The following is a 26,908-nucleotide window of genomic DNA, read 5'->3' on the forward strand; positions in this document are numbered from 1 at the left end:
AGAGAGAGAAGGCTGAAGGCCCCTGGTGGCCAGCACACCACCTTCTGGCTGGTTCTGCTCCATGGCAGTTTCTCGGTCTGTGCTTGCCAACTCCAAAATGTTCTTTTGGTTCGTGTAAGTCTCTTATCCCAGAAAAGTGAAAGGTCATTTTCCAACACAGGAATCCATCTGTGGATTTAGACATTAAAACCAACTGAAATGGAAAGTGTAGGTAATCTAGGTAATACCAGAAGGCAAGGCACTAATGAAACGTCTGTACAGAAGACACATACATTGGGGACCTTGATTGTGGTCTCTGAGTCCTTGGGTGGTGTCTGCGCAGGGTTAATGTGCCTGGCCACTAACCAAAGGGGCGCCTGAAAAGCAAGCCCTGCTGATCCGTTTTCTGAAGAGCTCATGATTGCAAACCCTAAGGAGTTTTCGTAGCTCGACTCCGACGCGTCACTCATTCATCAGCCACTGGTTCAGTGGTTCGTGCTCAGGTCATCTGGATCAAACGAGTGCTCTTCACTCGTTTGCATGTATGTTTATCAAAGACTGAGAAGCAATATTATATAGATGTAGAAGTGGTAAGACAGTACATTAGTTGGAAAGGAGTTTAAGAGACCATCCTCAGTCTGAGTAAGGCAACTTCTGGCTCCCATTATCAGTTACTTCACAGTCTAACACTTAACAAATAGGAATCAGAAACCATATCACATGGATATATTAATTTTAATTCTCTAGAATCGACTATAGAGTTTTAAAAATATATTATCATCTGCAAGCATTTCCTAATTTTTGTGACTCTTGAACTTCAGTATTATATAATCTGAGATTCCCTTAGGAATGTCCTAAAGTAATTATTTTATCACATTTCCATGGATTATAATTTGTAATAATAGTCATAATACATCTGAACAACTTTCCCTCTAAACAAGTGATAATATAGAGTATTTATCTAAATTAAACCTGCAGAGGAAAAGTAAAAACATTTAACTCAATATTTTTTAAATTATGCAGATTAGTGAACAAAACACAAAATGAAGATTAAAAGTTAACTACATGTTCACCTTGATTAAAAAAATTAAAATTCTAAGGTGTAATGGGACACTCTGTATGTGACTTTTCTAGCCACGGTCTTATGTAACTCTTGCCAAATGACTGGAGAGAGCTATGCAAGTAAGGCACACAAGGTCCACAAGGGTATCAGACAGTTTGCTAATGTAAATAAGGGGGAGAAGAGTCCATGCAAACAAGGTGCATAAAATTCTACTGAGGCTACTGTTCTATTGTACCATCCTACTAGCCTTAAAGGAGAGCAAATCCCAGAGTAGAGTAGGGGTGAGGGTTGATACAATACCACCAAGAAGCAAAGGGAGTACAGCATATCCTTTGGACCCAGGGTCTGTGTTGAGAACTCTGGAAACAAAGAGGTATAAAACTAGAGATGGTAGGAGAGAGTGACAGAGACAGAGAGGCAGCAGAACCAGACCACTAACAGAAGAAAGCATGGTGGGCATCTTGGACCAAGGAGCAAGAAAGCTGTGTGCCTTTGGGTAGGAGGCTTGTGGGCACTGCAGAGCCTCCACTTGCTGAGTAGGGGTGTCTCTGGCAGGATGCTTGCTAGCTCTGGGAAATTACTAGTGGAGCTAAAGAATTTTCTGACAGTTTTCCATGCTGAGCAGAGCAGAGGTTTAAGGGACCAAGAGGCCAACATCAAAAGCCTGCCTGTAGGCTTGGGTGAGGAGCTGTACGGATCAAAGAACTGTATCCTGACTTGTTCTTGATCCTGAATTGTAACCTATTACTTCCCTAAACACCTCATAATCGTGAGTAGTGTGTGTGGCCAGTGCAACAAACTACCAAAGCCAGCAGAGGTAGGAGAGCAGGTGTGTCTGACCTTTGGCTCAAATGAAATCAGTCTTGGGCTGATGCTGATGGCGAGTCACTCTCACCTCATAAAATCTGAGGTCAGACGCTGCTGCTAGGCCATTTTTATAACTTGCCCTATGAAATGTTATTTGGGCTGAGGGTTTTGCAGAGACAAACTTTCCAAATGTGTACAATTTTTGTTTCATTCTCAAAGAAGTGATTTATAGTAATATGAAAGTTATTCCATGATGCTTAGGTGTTTAGATGTCATGTAAGTATTGTATTTCATGTTGCTGTTTCAAAGTAGTCCTCCACAAATACACAGGGTCAGAACACAAGCTTTGTTGCCCTTCAGTGAAAAACTTTATCAGATATAATAACTGCAAATTTTATATATTATTAGTAACTAAGAATATTGGTCAGATATATGTAACTTAACAGTGCTGGTGAAGATCATCTTGCTGAATTACCATTCCTTTGACATGCTCCATTTGTTACATTGTGACATCGATACATGTGAATCGTGTGGAGCAGAAAACAAAGTACCACGGACGGAAAGTGCCGTGGACGGCTAAAAGGACAAACTTATCTGTACTGAAGAAGTAAGGCTATAGCGCGCCTCAGAGGCAAAGCCAGCAAGACTTCATCTTACATCCTTTGGACATGTTGTTGGGAGAGACCAGTCCCTGGTGGGTAAGGTGGAAGGGCAGCAAAAAAGAGGAAGGCCCTTGACAAGACAGATGGCCACAGTGGCGGCATCAATGGGCTCAGGCGTAGAACTGTGAGCATGGCGCAGGACAGTGCGTCCTTTCGTTCTGCAGTACATAGGGTGGCTGTGCGCCAGGGTCAACTCCATGGCACCTAACACCACGACCACCAGTGCTCACGCTGCTTCCAGTCTCTAACAGAGTATAAATCAAACACGGTGAAACTGCACCAAAGGTCAAAACCTCCTCAGGAACTAGCAAGATTTAAGTGGGTGATTAACTCAGAGCTATTGAGTCACAAGACACACTGCTGCACGTCGCTACTCACCTGCCACAAGCTCAAATTAACGGTTTATTGATAGAACATGGCCTCCCAGTTCCTCACCAACCAGGCAAGCCTCTGCAAACCCTTTGCGAGAACTGAGAAACTTAACAATTACCTTATCAAGCCACCACGCACCACCCACCCCGTCCCCACCCCCGCAGCCTCCAGGAAAGGAGCCCCAGAGGTGCTGTCGGGTAAGTAAAACTTGCCCCAAGGGAAGAAAAATCCCCAGTATGGAAACTGTGTTTCATTCCCCCAGTTGTTCCTGCCGCTGTGGCATTACTCCCCAAGTGAGTTATACTAAGGCGCTGTGCACGCAATGCTGCTCCATGATCCACAATTCAAAAGGGATGCCTGGGTAGCCCATCGGAATCACATGCCCACAAACTATTTTCCTAAGGCAAGGAAGCAACCTATCTATTACAGTAACAAAAAGTACCCGAAAGGAAGTTGGGACCCTTGCCAACATAAAACCACATGCAAATGGAAAAGCAAAACCTAAGAGGAAGCACATCAGATCGAAGATGTTCACTATGGGCACATGTAAGAGAGTCTTTGTTTTACGCATTAAAAACAATCATTTCCGTCTTATTCCACAAGGGAGTCCAGGGTTCTTTAATACATTGCTTCTTCTTTTTAAGGTGATGTTTGAAACAGAGGACAATTATAGCTGATTGCACTTATACAGGGAAGGAAAAACACAATGCCTGGACAATTAAAAAGTTGTGATTCTTGGAAATGTCTTTTGCTAAGTTACATTGAGAGGAAAGGACGAAAAACTATATTCAACTGAATGAAGAAACCAGAGCCTTGCTATCGACTGTGAACTGAGCCCTTGCTGAGAGCTGAGAGAACGCTTCCTGCTGGTTCCTTCCTTGACATGAGGTAGCACAGGCCAGGCCAACGCTTCCGTCCTATAAGGCACCACTGGTCTTTTGGACGGGCATGCTGGCATCTACAATCTAGAAATAATGAGCTTGAGTATCAAACAGAGACTGCTCTTCATTTCCTCTGGTCTTATACTGACGTTGACCGTCACTGTGCTTTCATTTCTTGTTCAGATCTTTCTTAATTCTATCGACGTTTCCTTCACAAAATTCCAAGTTCAGCTTGTTCCTTTAGCTGTGCCTGCACATACATCAAGGGGCGCAGCTTAAGGCATTGGTAAAAGGAGGCTTGTGTGTCCTTCCCGTGGCAGGTATTTCTATCAGATTCTTCCCGTCTTTCTGATCTCTTTCTCGAGATCACTAACTATCCCTGGGTCCTCTTAGTGTTTCCTAAAATGCTTCCACACTGTACTCACATCGCCTTTGGCTTCTTATGTTGGTATGTGTGCATGTGTGTGTTACTGTGTGCCTCTCGGTCATTTCCAACTCAAAGCAACCCTGTAGCACAAAGCTGCCCCATAGGGTTTCCAAGGCTGTAATCTTGAAGAGAGCCGACTGTCCCACCTTTCTCCCCTGGAGAGCCGGTAGGTCACACACAGTTGCACATACACTCTCACTAGAAGCAGAGGAGGCCCAAGCCTAGTGGGAACGTTCCCAGACCGTCCTTCAGAACGCTTTCCCTTGTACCAGAACAGCCCCTTCATTAGGCGACGGTCAGTCACTTTACTAGATTTCTGCTTTCAGGACTCAAATGCCAATCAACACCTACTGTTTCAGTCTTTCTCACAATCACAGGATCTATCGACCATGCTCTTTCCTCTTACGTATAATAGTCTTGCATTTCTTTCATCTTCATAGTGCTTCTACCTGGCCATGAAATGAACTGCATTATATCATGTCCCATCACCACACAGCAAATGAAAGTTTGCAAAGCTAGGTCAATGTACCCCAATGAGACCTAAGATCTACAATTTGATTGGCCATTGAAATCCATTCTGCTCAAAGGACACTCTCATTCTTGAAGATTATAAAAATTCCATGCAGGGGAGAGTGAAATTATAGGATAAATTAACAAAAGCACCAGAAACATGCCAGTCAATGATAGTGCACAAACTGCTGTTCCTCTGGATGTAGTCTGGATCCTCCATAAGCAGCACTTCTATACATTCAGCCTATGTCACTGCCACTCTTCCTACTCCTAAATTTCAATACATTCATTTGTTTCCACCTACTTCCTAATCCTCTAAGATGTTTCCCACTTAATCAGTAGCTTCAAACCTCCATGATCTAGGGAAATCTTATAGAAAAAACCCAACATATAAAATACTCAAAAGCCCAACTATTCCCCTTCAAAAGGGAAGGGATGCAGGTAGCTTGAAAACCATGGCTCTGAGTCATTCAAGAAAGCTGAAATAAAGAGAGCCGATGGGAATTTCTTCCTTTCCCATGGTTATAAACAATTTCCCCTTTTACTAGATGGCTTCCACGTCAGCTCAATAACGGAATAAAAGCACAGTGCTTGATGGGCAGTATTTAGGTAAGCATGATGGTTTGATGCCCGGTGCCTTTTTTCATACGACACGAAAGTGCAAGTATAGCATAAAATGTAATCCCATGACAAGGTTATTTAAGGGGCTTAAAAATATTATTTTTCTAAACATGATCACTGCTTCATAACTGTAATTGCCTTATTCAGAGTCTAAGCATTATCAAAAAGACTCCTTACAGTCTCACACTAGAAAATAAAAATCACTCTGTAGTTTCTGTGGGAAGCAAGGGTTTCTTCCTGTGCAAACGCTTTGTCGCTGTTTTGGGATTTAAAAAAAATCCTCAATTATATATGCCAGGCTGAAAGGGAAAGCAAGGGGAAAAATCAGGTCCGTTTTTAGCTTTGTCGCATATGGATTAGAAAAATACCATGAAAAGTGAAAAGGGCAATTTTTTTCTAAAGCATGCTCACTTGTACTTTTCCATCTACTAGCATTTATCAACCACCTTCCCCATCAATGGAAGGCTTTAAGCTGGCTTAGGGAAAAAGAAATCCACCTCTCCGATAGCCAACTCGGTGCTTAGCTTTCTAATGGGCACCCCTGTTCTTCGATGGTCCTCACGGGCTGGACGGGCAGGACCAGGTGTGAAATACGGCTCCACAGCCCGCTCAGTTTGTCCGAGTCCATGTGGTTGAAGGAATTGGGAGTGTTGGAGTTGGTAAACCGGGCCCAGAGCAAATCCCTCACTTTTTCCTCCGTCTCCCTTGGGCCGACACTGGCTTCCAATGTTTCCTCTTCTAGAAGGACTGTCAGGACCAGGGCCACATCTTTGAAGGCTGCATTCTCATGGTCACAATACTTGTAGAAGATCAGAGTGGAGCCGGCAGGAAGGGATTCAAAGCGGTGCACCACGGCCGCCTTCCGGCCATTCTCAAATCCAGAGCTCAGCTCGAGGTCGACTACCAGCTTGACCATGTCACTGTCCTGCCAGGTTCTTGCTGCGCCATCGATCTGAATGGCAGAGACTTTCTGGGATGAGGTATAGGCATCTGCCACGTGGTAGCTCAGGCACTTCAGGGTCTCTCGCCCCTCCCGGGCGGCTGTGAATATGACGGTGGCTGGCTCTGTGGGGTTGGAGACATTGAGGTGCTTCTGTAGAAACTTGCGTCCCCTCTGCCACAGGAAAGCACTCTGCCCTGGAAATTTATCCTTCAACTGGGTGAAATGAGCCAGGAAGGTCTCCAGAGCCGGATTTTTGTGCACTCGTTGGGCTTGAGAGAAATAGTAACTACTGACAGCACTGAGCAGAAAGATAGCCAGGCCTATCCCCGCGACGACAAAAATGATGTATCCTGTGGGAGGGTGAGAAAACGAGACAGAGTAAGTAGGAACAGAGCCTGGGGTAAGCGGAAGTGACGTGTAGAGACAGTGCTGTATCGTGCTGGTGCTGGTGGGTTTCTTTCTCCCAGCTCCTCTGCACGTTCTGTGATGAAAGTCCATCAGAACAACCTTCCCATTCATTGCTTCTCCGATTTATTGATGGAAGACACGGTATCTTTGTTAAAAGGTAAAACTGGGTTTATGCTTTTATTGGAACAATTAGTAATGTGATTACAAACTGAGCTATTAGGATAGTCTTCCGTCTTAGCAATATATCAGTTACCTGGCGAAACTTCCCTTTTCCTCAGGGCCCAGACTCAAAAAGGCCTCAAGAGAAACTAATATAGGCAAAGCTTAGCGCTCCTACAGGCTTGGCAGCAGGCTACCACAATTACAGGAACAGCACAAGCAAAATGAGGTGCACAGACTTTGGGGGATCTCAAGGCATGTAAAAAAGTATGTGCACCCTAAAGTCTACTGGGTATGCGAGCATTATGAAAAAGGTGGAAATACTGTGAGAATTAGCAAAATGTGAAAGAGACCCTAAATGAACTCATGTTGTAGGAACAGTGGCACCGACAGACTTGCTCAATGCAGGGTTGCCACAAGCCTTCAGTTCGTATAAAACAAATATACACCAAAAAACGGAGTCTTTGCGAAATGCAAGAAAGTGACGCTCAATACGATGAGGCACGCCTGGACTCTAAAGAGGCTGGCTCGCGTTCTTGTTTCTGAAAAGCCCTTCTTAATTTGAGAATTGGTGTTTGGTTGAGTACACCAAAATATCAGCCAGTTCTCCCTGAAGGGAAAACTCCTCAAGGTCCAAGCTGTGATTGTCACACTACTTCTCTGAAAAAGTACCATACTCTGCCAGTTCACTCCAGGCCCTGTTCCCTGGGGATTTCTGACCGCGAATCCACACTACGGTGAGACCAGCTCTGCTCTTACCATAATGGAATAGCTTCCTTCTGCCACCTTGTGTTCTCTTTTCGTTTTCTTCCCATTTTTGTTCTGCCTGCAGGTGACGTGTGGGCTCTGGGTGGGGGAAAGAACATCATGATTAAACTTCGCACTGAGAGTGTATGTGCATCTTTCTACTTCTCTCTTTTCAAAACAAAGAATTGCATGACTGGGAGGATGTCTACATAGCGAATATTCTCATTTTACCTAACCTTTCCCCTGTCTTTCCCTTCAGGCACAAAATTGCTTTTGTTTATTGCTACTTAGGAGAATAAAAAGAAGCACTGCGAAATTCATTTAAGGATGATGTTGCCACTTCACAGTTCTCCACTGGTCCTGATATCACACTCAAAGAAACACACTTTCTATCTATTACAGCCAAACCAAACTAAAACATGATTGGCCAAAATGTGCAAAATTAAGAAAGGTTTTAAGAAGTGCTCATTGTTTATGAGACTCAAAATCATAAGCTAATAGTGGTCTAGTTCCAGTGTTCAAGTCTCGCCTGGCTCCTTCAGACCCTCGAGTATACAAGGAACCCAAAGTTAAACCCAACCCATTGCCGTGAGCTGGATTCTGACTCAAGTGACCCGAAAAGTCCGAGGAGCGCTGCTCCACAGGCGTTGCAAGGCTCAGTCTTTGTGAATCTTTCTCACTCACAGCAGCTGGTGGGTTCAAACCATGGTACTATTGAGTAGCAGTCCAATGCTTATCCACTGTGCCGCCAAGACTCCTTGTACAAATGAGAGGGGCAGTGAATTCAGAGTAAGCAGAGATGACTGTACAGTTTACAAATCAGTTAGAAACTCTTGGTGAAGGAAGTAAACTCAGAAAGGAATATAAGGTTGGGAGTCCTGGTGGTGCAGTGGTTAGGCATTGGGCTACACTCCACATGGTCTGCTGCTCAAAACTACCAACAGTTCTGAGGGAGAACGACTGGGCTTTCTACTCCTGCCAACAGTCTCCACCTTGGGAACCAATAAGAGGGGGGGGGTGTCACTATGAATTGGCATTGAGTCAACGGTGGGAGAGAGGTGAAATATTAGAATCCAGGCCAATTAAAAATGTCTGACCGATTACAGGGATCTACATATAACCTCCTCCCTGGGCAACGGACAACAGAAAAGTGGGTGAAGGGAGACGTCAGACAGTGTAAGATATAACAAAATAATAATTTATAAATTATCAAGGGTTCATGAGGGAGTGGGGGAGGGGAAAAATGAGGAGCTGATGCCAGGGGCTTAGATGGAGAGCAAAATGTTTTGAGAATGATGAGGGCAATGAATGTACAAATGTGCTTGACACAATTGATATATGTATGGATTGTGATAAGAGTTATATGAGCCCCTAATAAAACGATTAAAAAAAAGAGTTGTATGAGGCCCCAATAATATGATTAAAATAAGAGTCTGACAGAAAGCAAAAGCGCACCTTGTAGCACTCTAAACAGAAACACTAGACAACTGAGCCTGTGTGGACCCCAGCCAGGTATCTCCAACTAGTGAGAACAAAGTTCTGCCCATAACTCAGCATGCAAAAACTCCCATACATATTTCTTTATTTACACAGATAGGCAGATTTATCTCCACCTATAAAGAAGCCATTTAATCATCCTTACCAAAAAGAACCCCCAGTTTTTAAATATCCTATCACAGAATCTAAGGAATAAAATTAACTTTAATCTAAAAAAGAAAGGGGTTCTTTAACGATCACCTGCTCCACCCCTACTTTACCTGTCACATAAAATGCCCAAGCACACGAAGGGCTTGCCAAAGGCCACCTGAAGACATGATGGCAATAAAGTTCACTGCCATCAAGTCAACTCTGACTCACTGCAACCCTGCAGGGCAGGGCAGAACTGCCCCTGTGGGTTTCTGAGACTGCACCTCTTTACAGGAGCAGAAAGCTTCATTTTCTCCTGTGGAGTGGCAAGTAAATTTGAACTGGTGGCCTTGTGGTTAACTGCCAATAAGGTTTCCTATCTCCTAGATTTCAATATAAGTTGCTTCCCACACATAAAACTACTTTGTGCAGAACAGGGGAGTGTTTTCCATTAATAGACTTCCATTTTAAAGGCAGTTTTAGGTTCACTGGAAGAAAAACACACAAGAAATGCAGAGTGCCCAAATACTCTTGTACCCACTACGCACATTTTCTCTTATTATTGCCATGCATTAATGTAGGATATATGTGTTACAACAGAAGACTGAGTACTGATATGCTATCAACCAAAGCCAATAATTGACAATAGGGTTCACAATGTTGTATAGTTTGCAGAATTTGGATAAATGCATACTTTTATGAGCCCATCATGACCAATCTGCATTTTAAAGCAGTGATTTTCTACTCTAATGGTGAAAGTTTGATCGCATTTAGTGATCTACAAAAGATCTACTCATTGAAACTTGAGAGTAGTAGTTTAAGAAAGAACAAGGCCAGGCCACTAGGGGAACAGGGAAAAAGTGGGTCTGTAGAGCCTTCCAAGCAGAGGGGAACGGGGGCAGAGAGAAGGGGGCAGGGGCAATACTTATGCTAGAGGATACAGAGCATCCCTCATCAATTCTCTCTCGAGCTTACTCCTCCAGAAATCAAGAGGGCAGAGGTGGGAGTCTGGCACCAGCTGGAGCAGGTAGGGAAATTGCCTCTAATGGAGGGTGAAGACATCTAGAGCAGCTTTCTAGGCTTGGGCTAAAGACAACCTGTGGGCAGCAACTAAGACTGCACTCAGCAACATTTTATGGCACATGCCAATACCCTACACACTAGCAGGAACCATGCAAGGCCACGGGAGGAAAATAAGGAAGTAAACCCGTAAGTTCTATTTTACCTTTACCTTGGGAAACAAAGGCAAACTAGTCGCCAAGAAAGAAAGAAGACTTTGACTTCTGCTCTTCTCTCAGCAGCAGAGCAACATAAAGCAGGCCTGACATTCAGTGGGTCCTCTCACCTGGTGCCACTAGCCGCCTCCTCAGGGCTTCCTGGCTCTCCAGGCCTGTCCTGGGACCACCAGAAGCCTGGGCATCCTGGGAGTCTGGGGCAGGGGGCTCCTGGGAAGCTGCGGTGCTGAGACGCCCTTCCTCAGGGAGGGCTGCAGAGAGACTCCCTGGGTGTGCACCTGCTCTTCCTACCATGCCACCAGGAGAATGGTTAGGATCTGGATCCAAGAGTCTTTCCCCAGGACTTCCTGGATGGAAGTGGTGGCCCTGCTCTCCATCCTGGAATATCCTGTTGGTCTCTTGCTCGCGTCCATCGTCTGGATGTTTCTCATCCATCGTGTCATCTGGACCTTCAGATCTAGCACCTGTGTCTGCACCCCCTGGACCCAATTCCTCTATCCCATGGGGGGCTTTGTTAAGGCCAGAGGCAGGCCTTGCGGACTGAGCTTCTTTGGTGGCACTCTCTGGGACTGTGGTCTTCTGTGCCTGAGAACTGACTGCTGGGACATTTTCCAAATGCCTTTGAGAATCTATTGAGATAAAAAAGGATCATTTTTCAGTGGAAAACAGTATAAGGCTCCTATTTAGCAACAATATTTATATAATAGGTTTTTATGGTTTATAAGGCACTATTCTTCAGTATTATTTTCCTTGACTTTTACTAAAAATTAATAAAACAAAATTTATTACCATGTTCATCAACCTAACAACATTAGTGCAATCATTTTTTGAAAGGCAAGCTAACTTTTAGTTATAGTAAACATATCCTCTTCCCTAAAAGAGAGCATATAGAAGCAATGCTTATCAATGGCACCTAAAATCATTAGATAAAAGAGGGATTTTGTATGCATGAATCTTAACATCACAGAAGAGAGCCAGATAGCCCCTACGCAATGTCATAGCAAGTACACTACCTCACCTAGAAGTGTCCGTGCCAGAAACTGAACCTAAGTCCAAACCCGTCTCTAGATCGACTGGTTTCCCAGAAATGTAAGAATACAGGGATTTATTAAATGATGCTTTAGGAATGTAATTAGCAAAGCCAGAGTGAGAAATTCCAAGAGATAAAGACTTTGGTTTTAAAGTAATGCCAAGAAATAAAAACAAGCGGAAGGAAGGGGAGAAAGCCTTCTTACCTACAGATTAAGAGGCTTCGGAGATTTATCAATCAAACACAGTGTGTGGACCTTATTGATAGCCAGTTTCAAAGAACCAATTCCTAAACATATTTATAAGACAGGGCATTCTGAATACTGGAATTTGATATTAAGAAAATCTTTTTTGTCCTTTTTAAATGTGATTAAGGTGTTGTGATTCAGATTTTTTTAAAATCCTTATCTTTTAGAGATATAATCAAGTGTTCATAGCCAGAATCTACTTCAATGCAATCTCTGAGGGAAAAAAGGGAATAGAGGATACAATGGAAATTCCTATCTTGGTTGATGAATACATGAGTTGTTGTTTTTCACATTTCTACTTTCTTGTGTTTGACATTTTCTCTTTTTTTAAAAAGCAACTCAAGAGATTTGCCAACTAAAAACCCTCTAGAGGGACCCTTGTTTAGTTAAATCTTGATTCAACAAACCCAACTGTAACAGGGAAATCTGAACAATGACCATATAATAATATTAAGGAATAATGGCCAATTAAATTTTAAGTGTGATCATTAATATTTTGGTTGTTTTTAAAAATATCCTCTAAGAGATAAAAACTAAAGCACTTACAGATAAAATGTTTTGATTTGTATTAAAATAATCCCAGGCAAGTAAAGATAAGCCTTATGTGGATATCGTTGCAGATGGATGCTGAAACATAGTGAAATTTGGATGGCAGATGATGGTCCTTACAAGTCATATCTGTTTGACAAATACTCACAAAGTCTTTACTCAGTGCCAGGTGCCATATGTACATGATAACAGAGAAAAACACAGTCCTTGCCTACAGTCAAGCTGTAGATGATGCTAATGGTTAATGAATATTGAAGACATATCACTGATTTACAATGAAGTCATATTTTAACAATTTATATTTGTATTTGGCAAGGCAAAGGAATATAAAATATGAAGGGGCTTCCTCAAGTTCATGGAGAAATGGAATGAAAAGATAATAGATTTTTTTCCACATACTTTTTGAAGCCCCTTCATGTTTTCTATTCCACTGACAAAAGGGCATTATAGCAGCCAGTCTCAAAGTTTGGAAAGAAGTTGAAACTATGTTTTTCTGAAAGCAAGTCATTTTTTAAAGCTGACTGTTTGTTCCCATCTTTAATTCCCATTGTGTGTACATTCTCACTGCCTCATAGCAACCCTGTAGGACAGCGTACACCTGCCCCCTGTGGGTTTCCAGACTAATTCTGAAAGTCTCGTCATTCTCCTGAAGAGCACTGATCGTCTCTCGAATGGCTGACCACATAACCACTACACTGTGACCAGGGCTCCTGAAGTGTATACCACCTTAACTACATGCTATTCAGAGGTGAGTTAATTGCAAAATTACTCAATCTAGTTTTCCTAAATTGGTAACAAACTTGAGGACAGGAACCGGATTTTAAGAATGTTTAAAGGCACATAGCTGACATCTATTTATTGTAACATGCTGAATAAAATTTCCGTGGAGGGGCAATGCCTACTTGAAACTCAGATTCTTTATACATGCTGATGAAAAGGTGTTTTTTTTTTGTGAAATCCAGAACCCAGGAATTACAAAGTTTTTCATCGTCTGTAAGGCTGTTTTCAGTGGAAAGGGGGATAGAATATTGTAGTCAGAGTTGAGAGTCTGAGAACAGTTACACAACAGAAGCAATGCAGTGTGTGTTTTCCTTATCGAAGTATAAAGTGAGCGGCCCTGCTACACGATCAGCAGACACTGAAGCCTGAGGTCCACGGTAAAAGGAAATGAAATTTCCATGAGGTTGGTAAGACACTTATTACTAGCATTTAAACTTCTTGGAGACATGAATCCAGCATTTTTTACATGTCTAATTCAGTGAGTCTGGTGACAGCCTTTGAGATGTGCAACCATTCTCTCTATCCTGTCCCAAACGATCACTGCCCTCTCAGCTGTACAGATGTACTGTGGTCAATTTAAGGTGTCCTGGAGGCACGAGGGGCTACGCGTTAGGCTACTAACTGCAGGGGCAATGGTTCAAACACAGCAATTCCAGGAAGACAGATGGTGCTGTCTGCTCGAATAAAGATTTAGTCTTAGAAACCCTAAGGCAGGGTTGTAATCTCTTCTAAGGGGTCATTTAGTCCAAATGACTCAGAGTGCACAGATGGTGGTCCATTTGATTCTCTACAGATAGCGTCTTAAGAGGAAAATACCTCAGTAAGCATTCTTTACTAAGGAAACAAAATAACTATTTGGTTTAAAGAGGACTTCAGGTGACAGGTTGGGTGTATTTAAAGACTACCCCAAGCAATAATCTAAGAGGGTCACCCAGCAACAATGGCTCCAGAAAATCGAGATTCCACGTTGTTTTAAGTGATGCCATGGAGGTCTGACTCAGGCACTGCTCATTGCCTGTCCTCACAATCGTTGCTGTGCTGAGCCCACTGTTGCAGGCACAGTAGCACCCCACTTCATTTTCCTTTGTTGATGCCCCGCTAGGCTTTCCCAAACATGATGGTCTTCTTCAACAATTGATCCTTCCTCATAAAATGCCCAGAATATTGAGTCAAGGTCTCATCACCCTCGCTTCCAAGGAGCATTCCTGCTGTATTCTCCGAGACACATATGTTTGTTCTCCTGAAAGTCTTGGCACTTTCAATGTGCAAGCACTCAATTGGCAGTCATCCTTAATCCTTGTCCACTTGCCCAATGCCTGTGAGGTGACTTGGGTCATGAAATAACATGACTAGGGGCAGGTGTATCTTTGATTTGTGTTGCTTTAAATTTACAGGTCTTTTGCTATAGATTTGTCCAATGTGATATGTCATCTGATTTCTCAACTGCTGCCTCCATAGGCAATGATTGTGAATACAAGTGAAAAATGAGTCTCTAACTTCAATCTTTTCCCTATTGTAATGTTTATTGGCTCAACTGTGAGGATTTTTGTTTTCTTTATACTGAGTTATAATTCATACCGAAAGCTGTGGTCTCCCAATTTTCATCAGTGCTTCATGTCTTCTTCACTTTCGGCAAGCAAAGTTGAACCATCTGCATAGCCACAGCTGTTATGAGTTTCCCTCCAACCTAGATGCTACATTCTTCATATAGTATAGCTTCTTGGATTATTTGTTCAGCATACAATAGAACAAGTGTGTGAAAGAATACAATTGATGCGTACTCATAATTTTCAAATACATACCCTTGCTTTTTGTAAAAACTGCCTCTTGGTCTATGTACAGTAAGTGTTAATTCTCATTCTTCACTTGCCATCCACAATTTCTAACAAATGGCACAGTTGATAAAACAAAGTCAGTCCACAAAGTGGGGAGTCAGTAAAACACAGTCAATAAAGTACAAATAAACACTTTTTCTGGTATTCTCTGGTTTTGGCCAAGATCAATCTGATGTCAGCAATGCTATCTCCCATTCTACGTCCTCTAATGAACCAACGTGAATTTCTAATAGTTTCCTGTTGATATATTGCTATAACCCTTTTCAGTTATCCCTAGCAAAGGTTATTTACCAGTTTATGGTATTAACTGCATTCTGCTGGATCATCATCTTTAGAATGGGCACAAATGTGGATCTCTTATAGTTGATTGGCCAGGTAGCTGTCCTCCAAATTTCTTGGCATCGATGTGACCACTTCAAGTGCTGGATCCATTTGTTGGAATATTTCAATTGATATTCAATTCGTTTGGGAGCCTTTTCTTCTACCAGTGCCTTCAGTGCCACTTGCTCGTCTTTCAATTCTATCAATTCTTGATCATAAGATACCCCCAGAAATGGCTGACCTTGAGCCAATCCTTGCTATTACAATAAATCTATGTCTATTCTTTCCATCATCCCTTTGTACTTCCTTCTCATTACAAATTCTGCTGATAGAATCCTTCAACATTGAGGTTTGAGGCTTGACTTTTTTCTTCAGTCCTTTCATCTTGAGAAATGTCAAGCTTACAGTTCCCCTTTGGGCTTCTATTTACATGTATGCACTTTTCACTACAAACCTTTTTTACTTTTGTCTTCTAGAGATGCTATTTGAAATCTTCTGTTCAGCTCTTGCTTCAATTCTTCCATTCGCTTTATCTACTTTAAATTCAGAAGCAAGTTTCAGACTCTCTTCTGACATCCATTTGGTTTTTTCTTCCTTCTTTTTTTAAAATCATTTTATTGGGTGCTCTTACAGCTCTTAATATAATCCATACATTCACCAATTGTGTCAAGCACATTCATACATATGTTGCCATCATCATTTTCAAAACATTTTCCTTCCACTTGAGTCCTTGATATCAGCTCATTCTTGCCCCCTTCCCTCCCTTGTGAACCCTTAATTCTTAACTTTTTTTTCATGTCTTATATCAATTGCTGTCTCCCTTTACCCACTTTTCTGTAGTCAGTCCCCTGGAACAGGGTTATATGTCGATCATTGTGACCTGGTCCCAGTCTTTTCTTTCTTATCACCTTTTGCATTCTTCATATATAATGTCCCTGCAATCATCCTCTAATTCATCTACGTCCTTAGTGTTTAATGTGTCAAATCTCGAGATGGTTCTAAATTCAGGTAGGAATTACTCAAGGTCATAGTTTGGCTCTCATGGACTTGTTTTATTTTTCTTCAGCTGCAAGCGGAACTTACATATAAGCAAGTGATATCTATTCTGCATTCAGCCTCAGGTCCTATTCTGACTGGAACTGAGCTCCCTTGTTTCTTTCAACAAATGTAGTTGATTTGATTTCTATGTATTCCATGAGGTCCAGATGTAAGATTGAATACCTTTATGTTGTTGAATAAAGGTATCTGCAGTGAGTAAGTTAAGCTGTCAGAATTCTATCATGAGATCCCTACTTCTTTATAACCAACTTACTTGATTGTCATCTTCAACAAGTATCAATGCATCCTGACTGTACATTTTATCAACTTCTGATTGCAGATATTGTTAAAAACCTTCAATTTCTTCATCTTTGGTGGTAGGTGTGGGTGCATAAATTTGAGTAATTTTTTAAAATACAGGTGATGGAAATTCTAGAACTTGAAATTCAGTTCCTCATGTCCCATTGTTTGAACAGGACCCTTATAGAATCATAGATTAAAAACATTCAGTAACGGTAACTGGTACCATCCTCTCCTAGTCTCAATGAAAAAGGATACATTTATTCAATGAGCTCATTAGAATGCATTCCAATTCCTCTTCAGACTCCCGCCTCTCACACCTTTGTTGCAACTCCAAGCAAACATAACCCAATTGTTATACCGTGTATGGCCTCTGCAGATCTTTAAGATCAAAAGGACTATACAACCAACGGCTCGGCTTTTATAAAAAGGCGATCAAATAATGTGGTTGCACACTGAAATACACCGATGGTGCACATATTATAATACTTAACCTATAAAACATCATTTTATAATTTGTTTTATTCAATTAGAATTGAGACTTGTAGAGTGTGTGGGAAGGAGAGATCAGGGAGTAGGTCAGTGTGGAAGAAAAAGTTGGGTTCTAGAAAACCTACTAGACATCAAAAGATTAAGAAATAGAAGAAAACAAGAGGCAAATAAGAAACAAGCAAAGGGTATTCTTTATGCCCCTCCAGAGATCAAGGGTTCTTCTTAGTCCTCCTGCTGGGAACAAGGTGAGGGGGCTGGCACCAGGTAGAGCAGGTAGGGAACCACAAATCCTGGAGAACACATTTCCTTACAGCAGAGAGTCGCCAGTGAATGGAGGGTGAAGACATCTAGAGCAGCTTTCTAGGCTTGGGCTAAAGACAACCTGTGGGCAGCAACTAAGACTGCACTCAGCAACATTTTATGGCACATGCCAATACCCTACACATTAGCAGGAACCATGCAAGGCCACGGAGGAACACGCCGCCTGCTTCCCAGTAGGAAAATAAGGAAGTAAACCCGTAAGTTCTATTTTACCTTTACCTTGGGAAACAAAGGCAAACTAGTCGCCAAGAAAGAAAGAAGACTTTGACTTCTGCTCTTCTCTCAGCAGCAGAGCAACATAAAGCAGGCCTGACATTCAGTGGGTCCTCTCACCTGGTGCCACTAGCCGCCTCCTCAGGGCTTCCTGGCTCTCCAGGCCTGTCCTGGGACCACCAGAAGCCTGGGCATCCTGGGAGTCTGGGGCAGGGGGCTCCTGGGAAGCTGCGGTGCTGAGGCGCCCTTCCTCAGGGAGGACTGCAGAGAGACTCCCTGGGTGTGCACCTGCTCTTCCTACCATGCCACCAGGAGAATGGTTAGGATCTGGATCCAAGAGTCTTTCCCCAGGACTTCCTGGATGGAAGTGGTGGCCCTGCTCTCCATCCTGGAATATCCTGTTGGTCTCTTGCTCGCGTCCATCGTCTGGATGTTTCTCATCCATCGTGTCATCTGGACCTTCAGATCTAGCACCTGTGTCTGCACCCCCTGGACCCAATTCCTCTATCCCATGGGGGGCTTTGTTAAGGCCAGAGGCAGGCCTTGCGGACTGAGCTTCTTTGGTGGCACTCTCTGGGACCGTGGTCTTCTGTGCCTGAGAACTGACTGCTGGGACATTTTCCAAATGCCTTTGAGAATCTATTGAGATAAAAAAGGATCATTTTTCAGTGGAAAAACAGTGTTTTTAACAAGGCTCCTAATTAATAGCAATATTTATATAGAGTTGTGACTCACAAGACCCCCTCTAAAACAACATCATGTTAATAAATCGAACAAAGTGAGTGCAAAACAATTCTGAATGATAGAACTAACTGTTGGTTATAGTCAATATATCATATCATCTTCACTAATGAAATCATAAGTTAAGGTGATGATCACCAATGACAGCAAAAACTATTAATTTGAAGAGGAATATTATAATGGATGAAGCAGACTGATCAATCTTATTACAGAAGCGAGTGAAACCAGACCCCTCTTGATGCAATGTCATAGCACATACTCCCTCTCACCTGTGATGTGTGAGTGTCAGAAACGAAATCTGAATCCAATGCAATCTCTAGCTCTAACTGCTAGTGGCCAAGAACTAGAATAATCAAGGAGTACATTAAATGATGCCTCAGGGTTATAATCCACAAAACCCAGGGCATAGGAAAGTCAAAGGACAATGACTTTGTGTTTTCAATGATGGCAAGGAAACAAAATAAATAGCAGGGAATGAGAGAGAGAAGAAAGTGAGATTTAATCTGCCAATTAAGAGGTTGTAGAAACTTATCAATGAAGTGAGATATGAGGGTATTTTAGATGTAGTTTTTACAAACCAATAAGAAAACATTTATAATAAGTAGGAAGGATGTGATATTGGAATTTGGTACTAGGAATATTGGATATTTGCTACTAGAGAATTAATGTTCATGCTTTTATGTGTGGTTAATCTTTGTGGTTATTTTTTTCATTGTGACTTTTAGAGATAAACACTCAAGTTTTAATGATGTTCAGATTTTGCTTCAGTGTACTGAGGTGAGAAAGGGCAATGAGGAGGGGTGGGGAACTGGAGCTCTTTGAGGGGTCCATGGCAGCGTGCATCTCACATTTTCCCTGCCCTGGGTACAGCTGAAAGTCCCTATACTACAATTAAAAGCAAAGACAAGCAGCCCAAGAGCTCCACCAGCTAACTGCAGGCTGCGGCCCTTGTTTAGAACCTGACTGAGACAAACCTAAACCAGATAGGGAGGAAGAGGGAGAGAACAAGAGAAGGAGGAAAAGAATGGAGACAATCTGAATCCTGATTATACATGCGGTACTATTATTAAGGAATAATTTTCTATTTATTTTCTAGGTATGATAAAGATACTTTTAAGAAACGATCTTTAGGAGCTATAAACCATTTACAGATGACTTAATGACCAAGGTTTAAAGGCCACTTCTCCAGAGCAACAACCAGTTGGGCCTTTAGATTGTAAGAGTTAGATGCTGGTGTGTGGGGCTCATCACCCTGTCCTACTCACTGCTGCCCAGTCTTCCATGATGCACAGCGGGACACACGAGCGTGCGGCTCATTTTAAAACCTCCATAATTAAAGATCTAAAGTAAACATATTCTCCTCGTCTGAGGAATCTATTTCATATTTTGTCAATTTCAAAACATATACATGTAAATAGCAAGAACAGTTTTAACTTTATCTTCTATAATTCAAAGATCCCTTCGAGATACAGCACACTACACGCCTTAATATTATAAATACTGTCTGAAGACCTGTCTACCACTTATTTAAATATGCACTTCATTTTTTCCCCTCAAAACTTCAGTCCCCTTCTTACTGCTGTCTCTAGAACATTAGTATTCCTTGCATTATGACTAGGGCCTGGTGTAACGGTAAAATTCAGTAAATATCACAGATAATGAACCATTCATCACAAACTAATCAAATTTAAATGAATTCACTTCAGTTTTACTTGAAGCCTTCCGATTTTAGTCCTCAAAGAGTTATTTCTCCTACCACAACTCTCGTTTCCTGGCGCAGAACTCCCAGCACCGTGTGGCCGCCTTACCCTCTGGAGGATCTCGGAGTCCACTGTCGGTCATGGCTGTGTTCTAACCCTGCCTTCACGTCTCAGGTACTCTTTTAGTGTCTGCTTTGCCTGGAGAAGATGTCTTGTTTTCTGCTTGTCCAAGCTCCCAAGAGACTCATGCTTCCCGTGGACCCAGGAAATAAGGCATATAGACAGTGACTAAAACAAAATGCAAAAAACCCAATGATTTAAGATGAAAATGTCCACTTCAGATGTATATTTCCTTTTTAGCAGTATTTACTAATTTTTTAGTGAAGAAAAACTGCATTCATGAGGATCATACGCCAATATCTGGCCTATTAACAGCTGAAATTTTCTACACTAAAGAAGAAAACGTCCAGGCTATTAATCTTGCATAGATTCCATAACCTCTTAATACATTCCAGTGTGGCTGAAGGCATGTGCCAAGTGACCAGACTCTTAGAGAAAACAGGTTTGAAACTGAGGCAAAAAGGATTCTATCACTGAACAGAAATGTCAGTCATTGCTGATGTAAGAATTGCAGATTTACCTGTGGCCAATTTCTGTCCTGTGTAATTTTCTCAGAGTCTGTCAGAAAATTTCATTTATCATTAACCATAAACAATGCATAGCTCAACTACGAAGGCTACCTTGAAATATCAGGAAAATAATGACTTTGAAATAACACGTTTGGAGTTACATCACTGCTTTCTTTGTTTTTTTCTCACAGCATTTTTAAAAATAAAGTCATCTTTTATACAACAACTGGGTAATGCCCGAAAATGTAAAAAGTGCTTTAAACTATACAAAAAGACTCAAAATCAGAAACAAAGTAAAAGCCAGAAAAATTAATCCTCTCCAAAGTGACAACTAAAGTGGAAACGATCGAATTGGTCCCTGTTCGGCTCTTTATAGTCCCAATAGCAAGAAATAATTTCCTTTTTAAATGATCATTGCACTCCACTGTAAGGTCAAACCTCTATGCCAAAAGCAATATTTTATTAGCAAACCACCAAACTTCCATATTCTATAAAAATGATTGTTTTGAGGATTCACGACTAAACGATACATGAGAAGAACTTTGTCAGGTACCGTGTTGTTGGTAGCCCAGGGAGAGGGTATCCACTAACATCAGGGTTTTTCTCACGGCATTGTTTGCTCACCATTACAAAAAACAATGTTTCTTCCCAAGTGCCCTGCACAGTACCTGGTGTGCCGTGAAAGCCATCTATCAGTTTGAAAGTGTGCAGATGAGTGCAGAGCTTCCATAGGCCAGGAGGGGAGGGGCACGGTAGGACAGGTTCTGGGAAGGACCGTGTCCCAGGCTTGGAGGGTTCCTCCTGTCTCCCCCTTTATCTTTTTCAAGCTCCTGGGATCAAACTTCCAACTTTTATTTTCATCACCATCATATCCTACATGGATTCGTGATAGAAGATAAGAGTCTCCAACTGTTCCAAAGCGAGGAGAGAGAAAGAGTTTTCCTCCTGGCTAAAAAAAAATAGGTAAAATGCTTCCTAAGCACCAATAACAAAAATGTTAGAAAACAAAGGTGCTATTCACACTAACAATTAAGAACCTAGTAATAAAACTACATGGTACCTAGGCAAATGGCATTCACAATGGATTATTTGAGGAGTGAATTTTATGGTAGATTGTACCCCCAAATAAGGTTGGTTTTAAAAGAACTGTTGAGAGAAAAAGATAAAATGTATCAAAAGACATAAAAAGGGGACTAAAAACATGCATCTCATAGTGATGCACAGTCAGACTTAAACTGTTAAATGTCAATTCTCTCCTAATAAGTTCAACACAATTTGAAAGAAAATGCAAAATGTTTTTTCGTTGTTTGCTTCTCATGGAACAAACAAGCTGATCGTAAAATTCACAATGAACAATAGGCCAAGAATAGGCAAGGAATTATAAAGGAAGAAGGCTATTTATACCAGGTATTAAATTATTGCAAACTTAAGTGTCATGAAAATAATGGAGTATTGGACGTGGCAACACTGTGCGGCAGAGAACAACCCTTTAGGATTTACAGAGCTGTAAATCTACAGAAGCAGGAAGCCACATCTTTCTGCCATGAAGCAGCTGGATTTGAACCTCTACCTTTGGTTAGCAGTATAATGCTTAATTCATGGTGCCACAAGGGCTCTAGAAACATAAAAAGAATGCATGGTATAACTCTAACCCAAACCCACTGCCACTGAGTGGATTCCGACTTTGAGGATTGAGAGGAACTCTGGTTTCTGAAATTCAAAATCTATATCAATGCACACTGCCTTTTCTTTCTCTCCTGGAATGACTGGTAGGTTTGAACTGTCAATCAACACGACTTATTCTTATGAAACGTAGTATTATAGAGTAATTAAAATGAATAAATCAAACATACACCAGTATAGCTAAACCTCAAAAAATTACCAAAGAACAGTACAACTGCATATATTTGAAAAATTTTAAATACTGTATGAAATTTTTTAAATTTAAACAAAAGAATAAAAATGAACCAACTACTGATGTAGACCACAAAATGGATGAATCCTAAAATATGTGAGAGAAGTCAGACATACAGGATTATATGCCCAAACGATTCCATTTAAAGTTCTAGAACAGGCAAAACTAATGTATGGTGACAGGAAGCAGATGACTGGAGGGAAGGAAGTACTGAATGCAAAAGTGCACAGGGGACTTTTTGAGCCAGGCAATATTTCACTTGCACATATTCATTGACATGGTGGCTACTCTTGCTATCAAACTTAACATCTGTACATTTTAGTTTCATGTAGATTGCCCTTAATAAACTGTATTCCAAACATAATTGAACGCTCTAAAAAAACTGCCGTACAATGTTACTATGTTGCAACCCAAAACTAATCTGCACAGGAACCACCACAGATACACCATCTTACCAATGTTCACAGGGCCTTGTTCCCTCACCAGGCACACCTCAAGCCTGCAGCCCATTTCAATCAGACCTCTGCAGTCACTGTTCATCATTGAAATGGCATTTATTTCTTCAAGACTGTTCAGAAATCACAAGATGGGGTATCTGGGAGATCTGGAGGCCACTGTTCCAGAAGGAGGTCAATCTTGAGCAGAATGACCTACCCACATTAGGAAATATGCTTATTAAGAACCTCTGAGCTGCAACCAGACCCCACCACACAGGAGTGAACGCTAAGGGTGTGCAACAGAGCAGCAAGGGGAGCAAAGCAATTAAGTCCCTAGGGAGTACCAAAAATAGACTTTGGGGCCAGGGTGTGGCACCCTATCAGACTTGACTGAAAAATACTGCTAAAGGTCAACAAACAGACCTGGAACTATTCATAGGCTTTTCTTTCTGTCCATAATTTTTTGTTTTCTTTTGCTGTCTTGTTTTTATGCTATTGTTGTCTCTGCGTATCTATTTAGATAAGATAGGCAGGATAAACAATCCAGAGGAGAAAACATCGGACCCATGGTTGGGAATGGGAAACATGGGGGGATGGGCATGGGAGAAGAGGAGGCAGGGGAAAGGAAGTGGGTGTTAACAAACCCAGGACAAGGGAACAAGTGGTCTAAAATTGATGGCAGGCGAGGAGGGCGTAGGATACCTGGTAGGGATTGATTAAGGGCAATGTAACCTAATGGAATTACTGAAACATGAATGAAAGCTGAACATGATAGTGGGAAAAACGTAAAAGGAAATAGAGGAATGAACTAGGAGGCAAAGGATATTTATAGAGGTCTAAATACAAGCATGCACATATGTAAATATATTTATATATTACAATAGGTAAATATATCTATGTACATATATTTATATGTTAAATATTAGGATAGTAGATAGACAATAAGCCTCTACTCAAAACTCCCTCAATGCAAGAACACTTTGTTCTAATAACTTGACATTCCATGATGCTCACTTTCCTGATATGATCACTGAAGACAATGAGTGCATAAACAAATGTGAAGAAAGTTGATGATGCCTGACTATCAAAAGATATAGTGTCTGGGGTCTTATAGGGTTGAAGATAAACAAGCAGCCATCTAGCTGAGAAGTGACAAAGTCCTCATGGAAGAAGCACACCATTCTGTGTGATCATGAGGTCTCAATGGGATCAGGTATCAGGCATCAAAGACCCAGAACAAAAAAATCATATCAATGTGAATGAGGGGGAGTGCAGAATGGAGACCCAAAGTCCATCTGCAGACAACTGGACATCCCCTTGTAGAAGGGTCACAAGTAAGAGACTAGCCAGTCAGGGTGCAATATAACACCAATGAAACACAACTTTCCTCTAGTTCTTTAATGCCGCCCCCCCCCACTATTATGACCCCAATTCTACCTTACAAATCTGGCTAGACCAGAGCATGTACACTGGTACAGATAAGGACTGGAAACACAGGGAATACAGGACAGATAAACCCCCTCAGGGCCAATAATGAGAGTAGCAATACCAGGAAGGGAGGGTAAGGTGGGGGGAGAAAGGGACAATCAATCACAATGATCTACATATAACCCCCTCCCAGGGGGATGGACAACAGAAAAGTGGGTGAAGGGAGAGATCGGTCAATGTAAAACGTGAAAAAAATATATAAATCATCAAGGGTTCATGGAGGTTGGGTGGATGGGAATGAGGAGCTGATACCAAGGGTTCAGGTAAAAGCAAATGTTTTGAAAATGATGATGGCAACCTATGTATAAATGTGCTTGATACAATGGATGTATGGATTGTGATAAGAGCTGTGATGAGCCCCCAATTAAAAAACCAAACCAAACCTGTGGGCTAATGAAGTTGTTAGGAGGCACTTTATGGTGAGAGAAAAATTCATTCACTAGATCTCTGAAATACAATTCCTATGATGCTTTTACAAAATGGAACATGCATTGCTTCATTTAGGCCAAGTCATTGCCTACAAGTGAGACCCTTCCAAATACGATTTGTAGTGCCCCCCCCCCCCAACCTGGAAGCTATGGCAGCTCATTTCCCACTTACATGTCTCACGATTACCGGTCACCTGCACTTCTTGGTGACCCTGAAGATGGCAGCAAGACGTGTATTACTGGTTTTACTTGAACGGTCTTCATTAGAGCGTGAAAACCCAGTGAATACTGTTTCATTCTCCTCACATTTGTGGAACATAATGGATACATGAAAGGCGTACCAAATGGCAGGCAGAGGGCTGCCTGACTCAGTTTCAACTTCTGGGACTTCCCGAGAAGTAAACAGGCTTGCCCTCACTGGTCCCTGTGCACACAAGATGCCCATTGCTAGCTAAGTTGCATCCTCGCTGCCCACTGGATTAATGCTGGGCACTTCACAACAGGCTGGTTGGCGTTCACTGTCTGGCACACCGAATGGTCCTTGTACAGCAGTCACACAGTCAAGTTAAGTGGAGTACCACATACAAACTTGGAAAATGTGAAGGTAACTACGAATCAATGTATATTTTGGTCTTGTGTTACACGTAATAATGAATATTTGAAAGTGTTCAATTCTTTTTAATTAGATGCCTTTTATATGTTTACACGTATGAAAGCATGTAATGAAAAATATGCAGGAGTGGAAAGGAAACATCAATTTCTAGTTAGTGTTTATCTCTGGAGAGGGAGGAAAAAGGTGAAGTAGATGTGTCATCAAGGTGTTTTAGATTTGGGTATACATCCATTTGTTATGCATTTGCTCTGTAATATTTTTTATATGTTTGACATAGTTCACATTAAGAAAACAAACCTGAAGACACTAGCTTTGTTAGGAACAAGTACGAAAAGCAAATATCTTTAACAGTAACTCTAAGGTCACACACAATGGACTCATTACAGGCACACTTCAGCCAGCTGGGAGGGGCAAAGACTAGGCAAAATGGGGTTAGGAGAGTTAGACTACTTCTAGTCTTCCTCTGGGGCCCAGGGGGAAGGAAGTGGGGAGGAGAGAGAGGAGCACGTATCAGGAAGCACTGGATGTGCAACGCTAAGATTTAAAACAAAATTAAAAACGAAAAGTAGAAGTGTAGCAGCTAAGAAAAAAGAAAATCAGCCTTCCCAGAATGGTAGTTCGGTCTAAAAATACCATTTGATAAGGGTATGGTAGTCTGGGCCCAATAAGTCATGCCCACTCACCACCCATTTTTTGGAAAGTTTTATTTTAATGAGTGATGTCATTTTAGGCTCCAGAGATAAAAAAGATATCTCAGCTATCAAGCAATTGACAAGCATGCTTTTGAAACAAAAATAAAACATATGCAATAAAGAATTTATTGAGTGCCTTCTCTCGGCCAGGTAGCAAAGCACCTTGTATACGCAACTCGTGGAATTCTTACAACAATCTTAAAAAGTAGTTATTAAAATTTCTAATAATTTTACAAATGAGGAAGCTGAGGCTAATAACCTTACTCAAGAGCATGCCACCAGTGAGTGGCAGAGGCAAGAGTTGACATTTTTAGCTCATAAGGAACACACTGCAAAGTGCCCAAAATCTGGAATGTTTGAATCTAGGTTTGAATTATGCCTCTGTGCATAGGCAAATGCGGTGAAGAAAGCTGATGGAGCCCAGTTGTCAAAATATATAGAATCTGGGGTCCCATAGACTGGAAGATAAACAAGGGGCCGTCTAATTGAGAAACAACAAAGCCCACATGGAAAATGCACACCACCCTGTGAGATGACAAGGTGTTGATGGGATCAGGTATCAGGCATCAACGACAAAAAAGAAAAAAATCATAGCATTGTGAATGAGGGGGAGTGCAGAGTGGGGACCCAGGGCCCATCTGGGGGGAAATTGGACATCCCCTTGTAGAAGGGCTGTGGGGAGGTGATGAGCCAGTCGGA

At 41.7% G+C, this 26,908-nt stretch overlaps 1 protein-coding gene across 4 annotated transcripts in view; it reads right to left on the reverse strand.

The window, feature by feature from the left end:
• Positions 1-3,474: 3,474 nt before the first annotated feature.
• Positions 3,475-26,908, reverse strand: part of TOR1AIP2 (torsin 1A interacting protein 2) — a 39,739-nt gene continuing 16,305 nt past the window's right edge. For 2 of the 4 annotated variants that reach the window (XM_075527994.1, XM_075527995.1), the window contains 5 exons: positions 20,116-20,295; positions 17,687-18,205; positions 10,551-11,069; positions 7,592-7,678; positions 3,475-6,615 (listed from right to left, as the gene is read on the reverse strand). In XM_075527994.1, coding sequence (XP_075384109.1) covers positions 5,843-6,615; positions 7,592-7,678; positions 10,551-11,069; positions 17,687-18,205; positions 20,116-20,149 — 1,932 coding nt within the window. In that variant the 5' untranslated portion in view covers positions 20,150-20,295 and the 3' untranslated portion in view covers positions 3,475-5,842. Of the gene's footprint in view, positions 6,616-7,591; positions 7,679-10,550; positions 11,070-17,686; positions 18,206-20,115; positions 20,296-21,304; positions 21,586-26,908 lie in introns of those variants that run through there. The other 2 variants (XM_075527999.1, XR_012779095.1) reach the window with 2 other exon arrangements.

The sequence above is a fragment of the Tenrec ecaudatus genome, chromosome 1 (assembly GCF_050624435.1).
Source record: "Tenrec ecaudatus isolate mTenEca1 chromosome 1, mTenEca1.hap1, whole genome shotgun sequence".
Taxonomy (NCBI): Eukaryota; Metazoa; Chordata; class Mammalia; order Afrosoricida; family Tenrecidae; genus Tenrec; species Tenrec ecaudatus.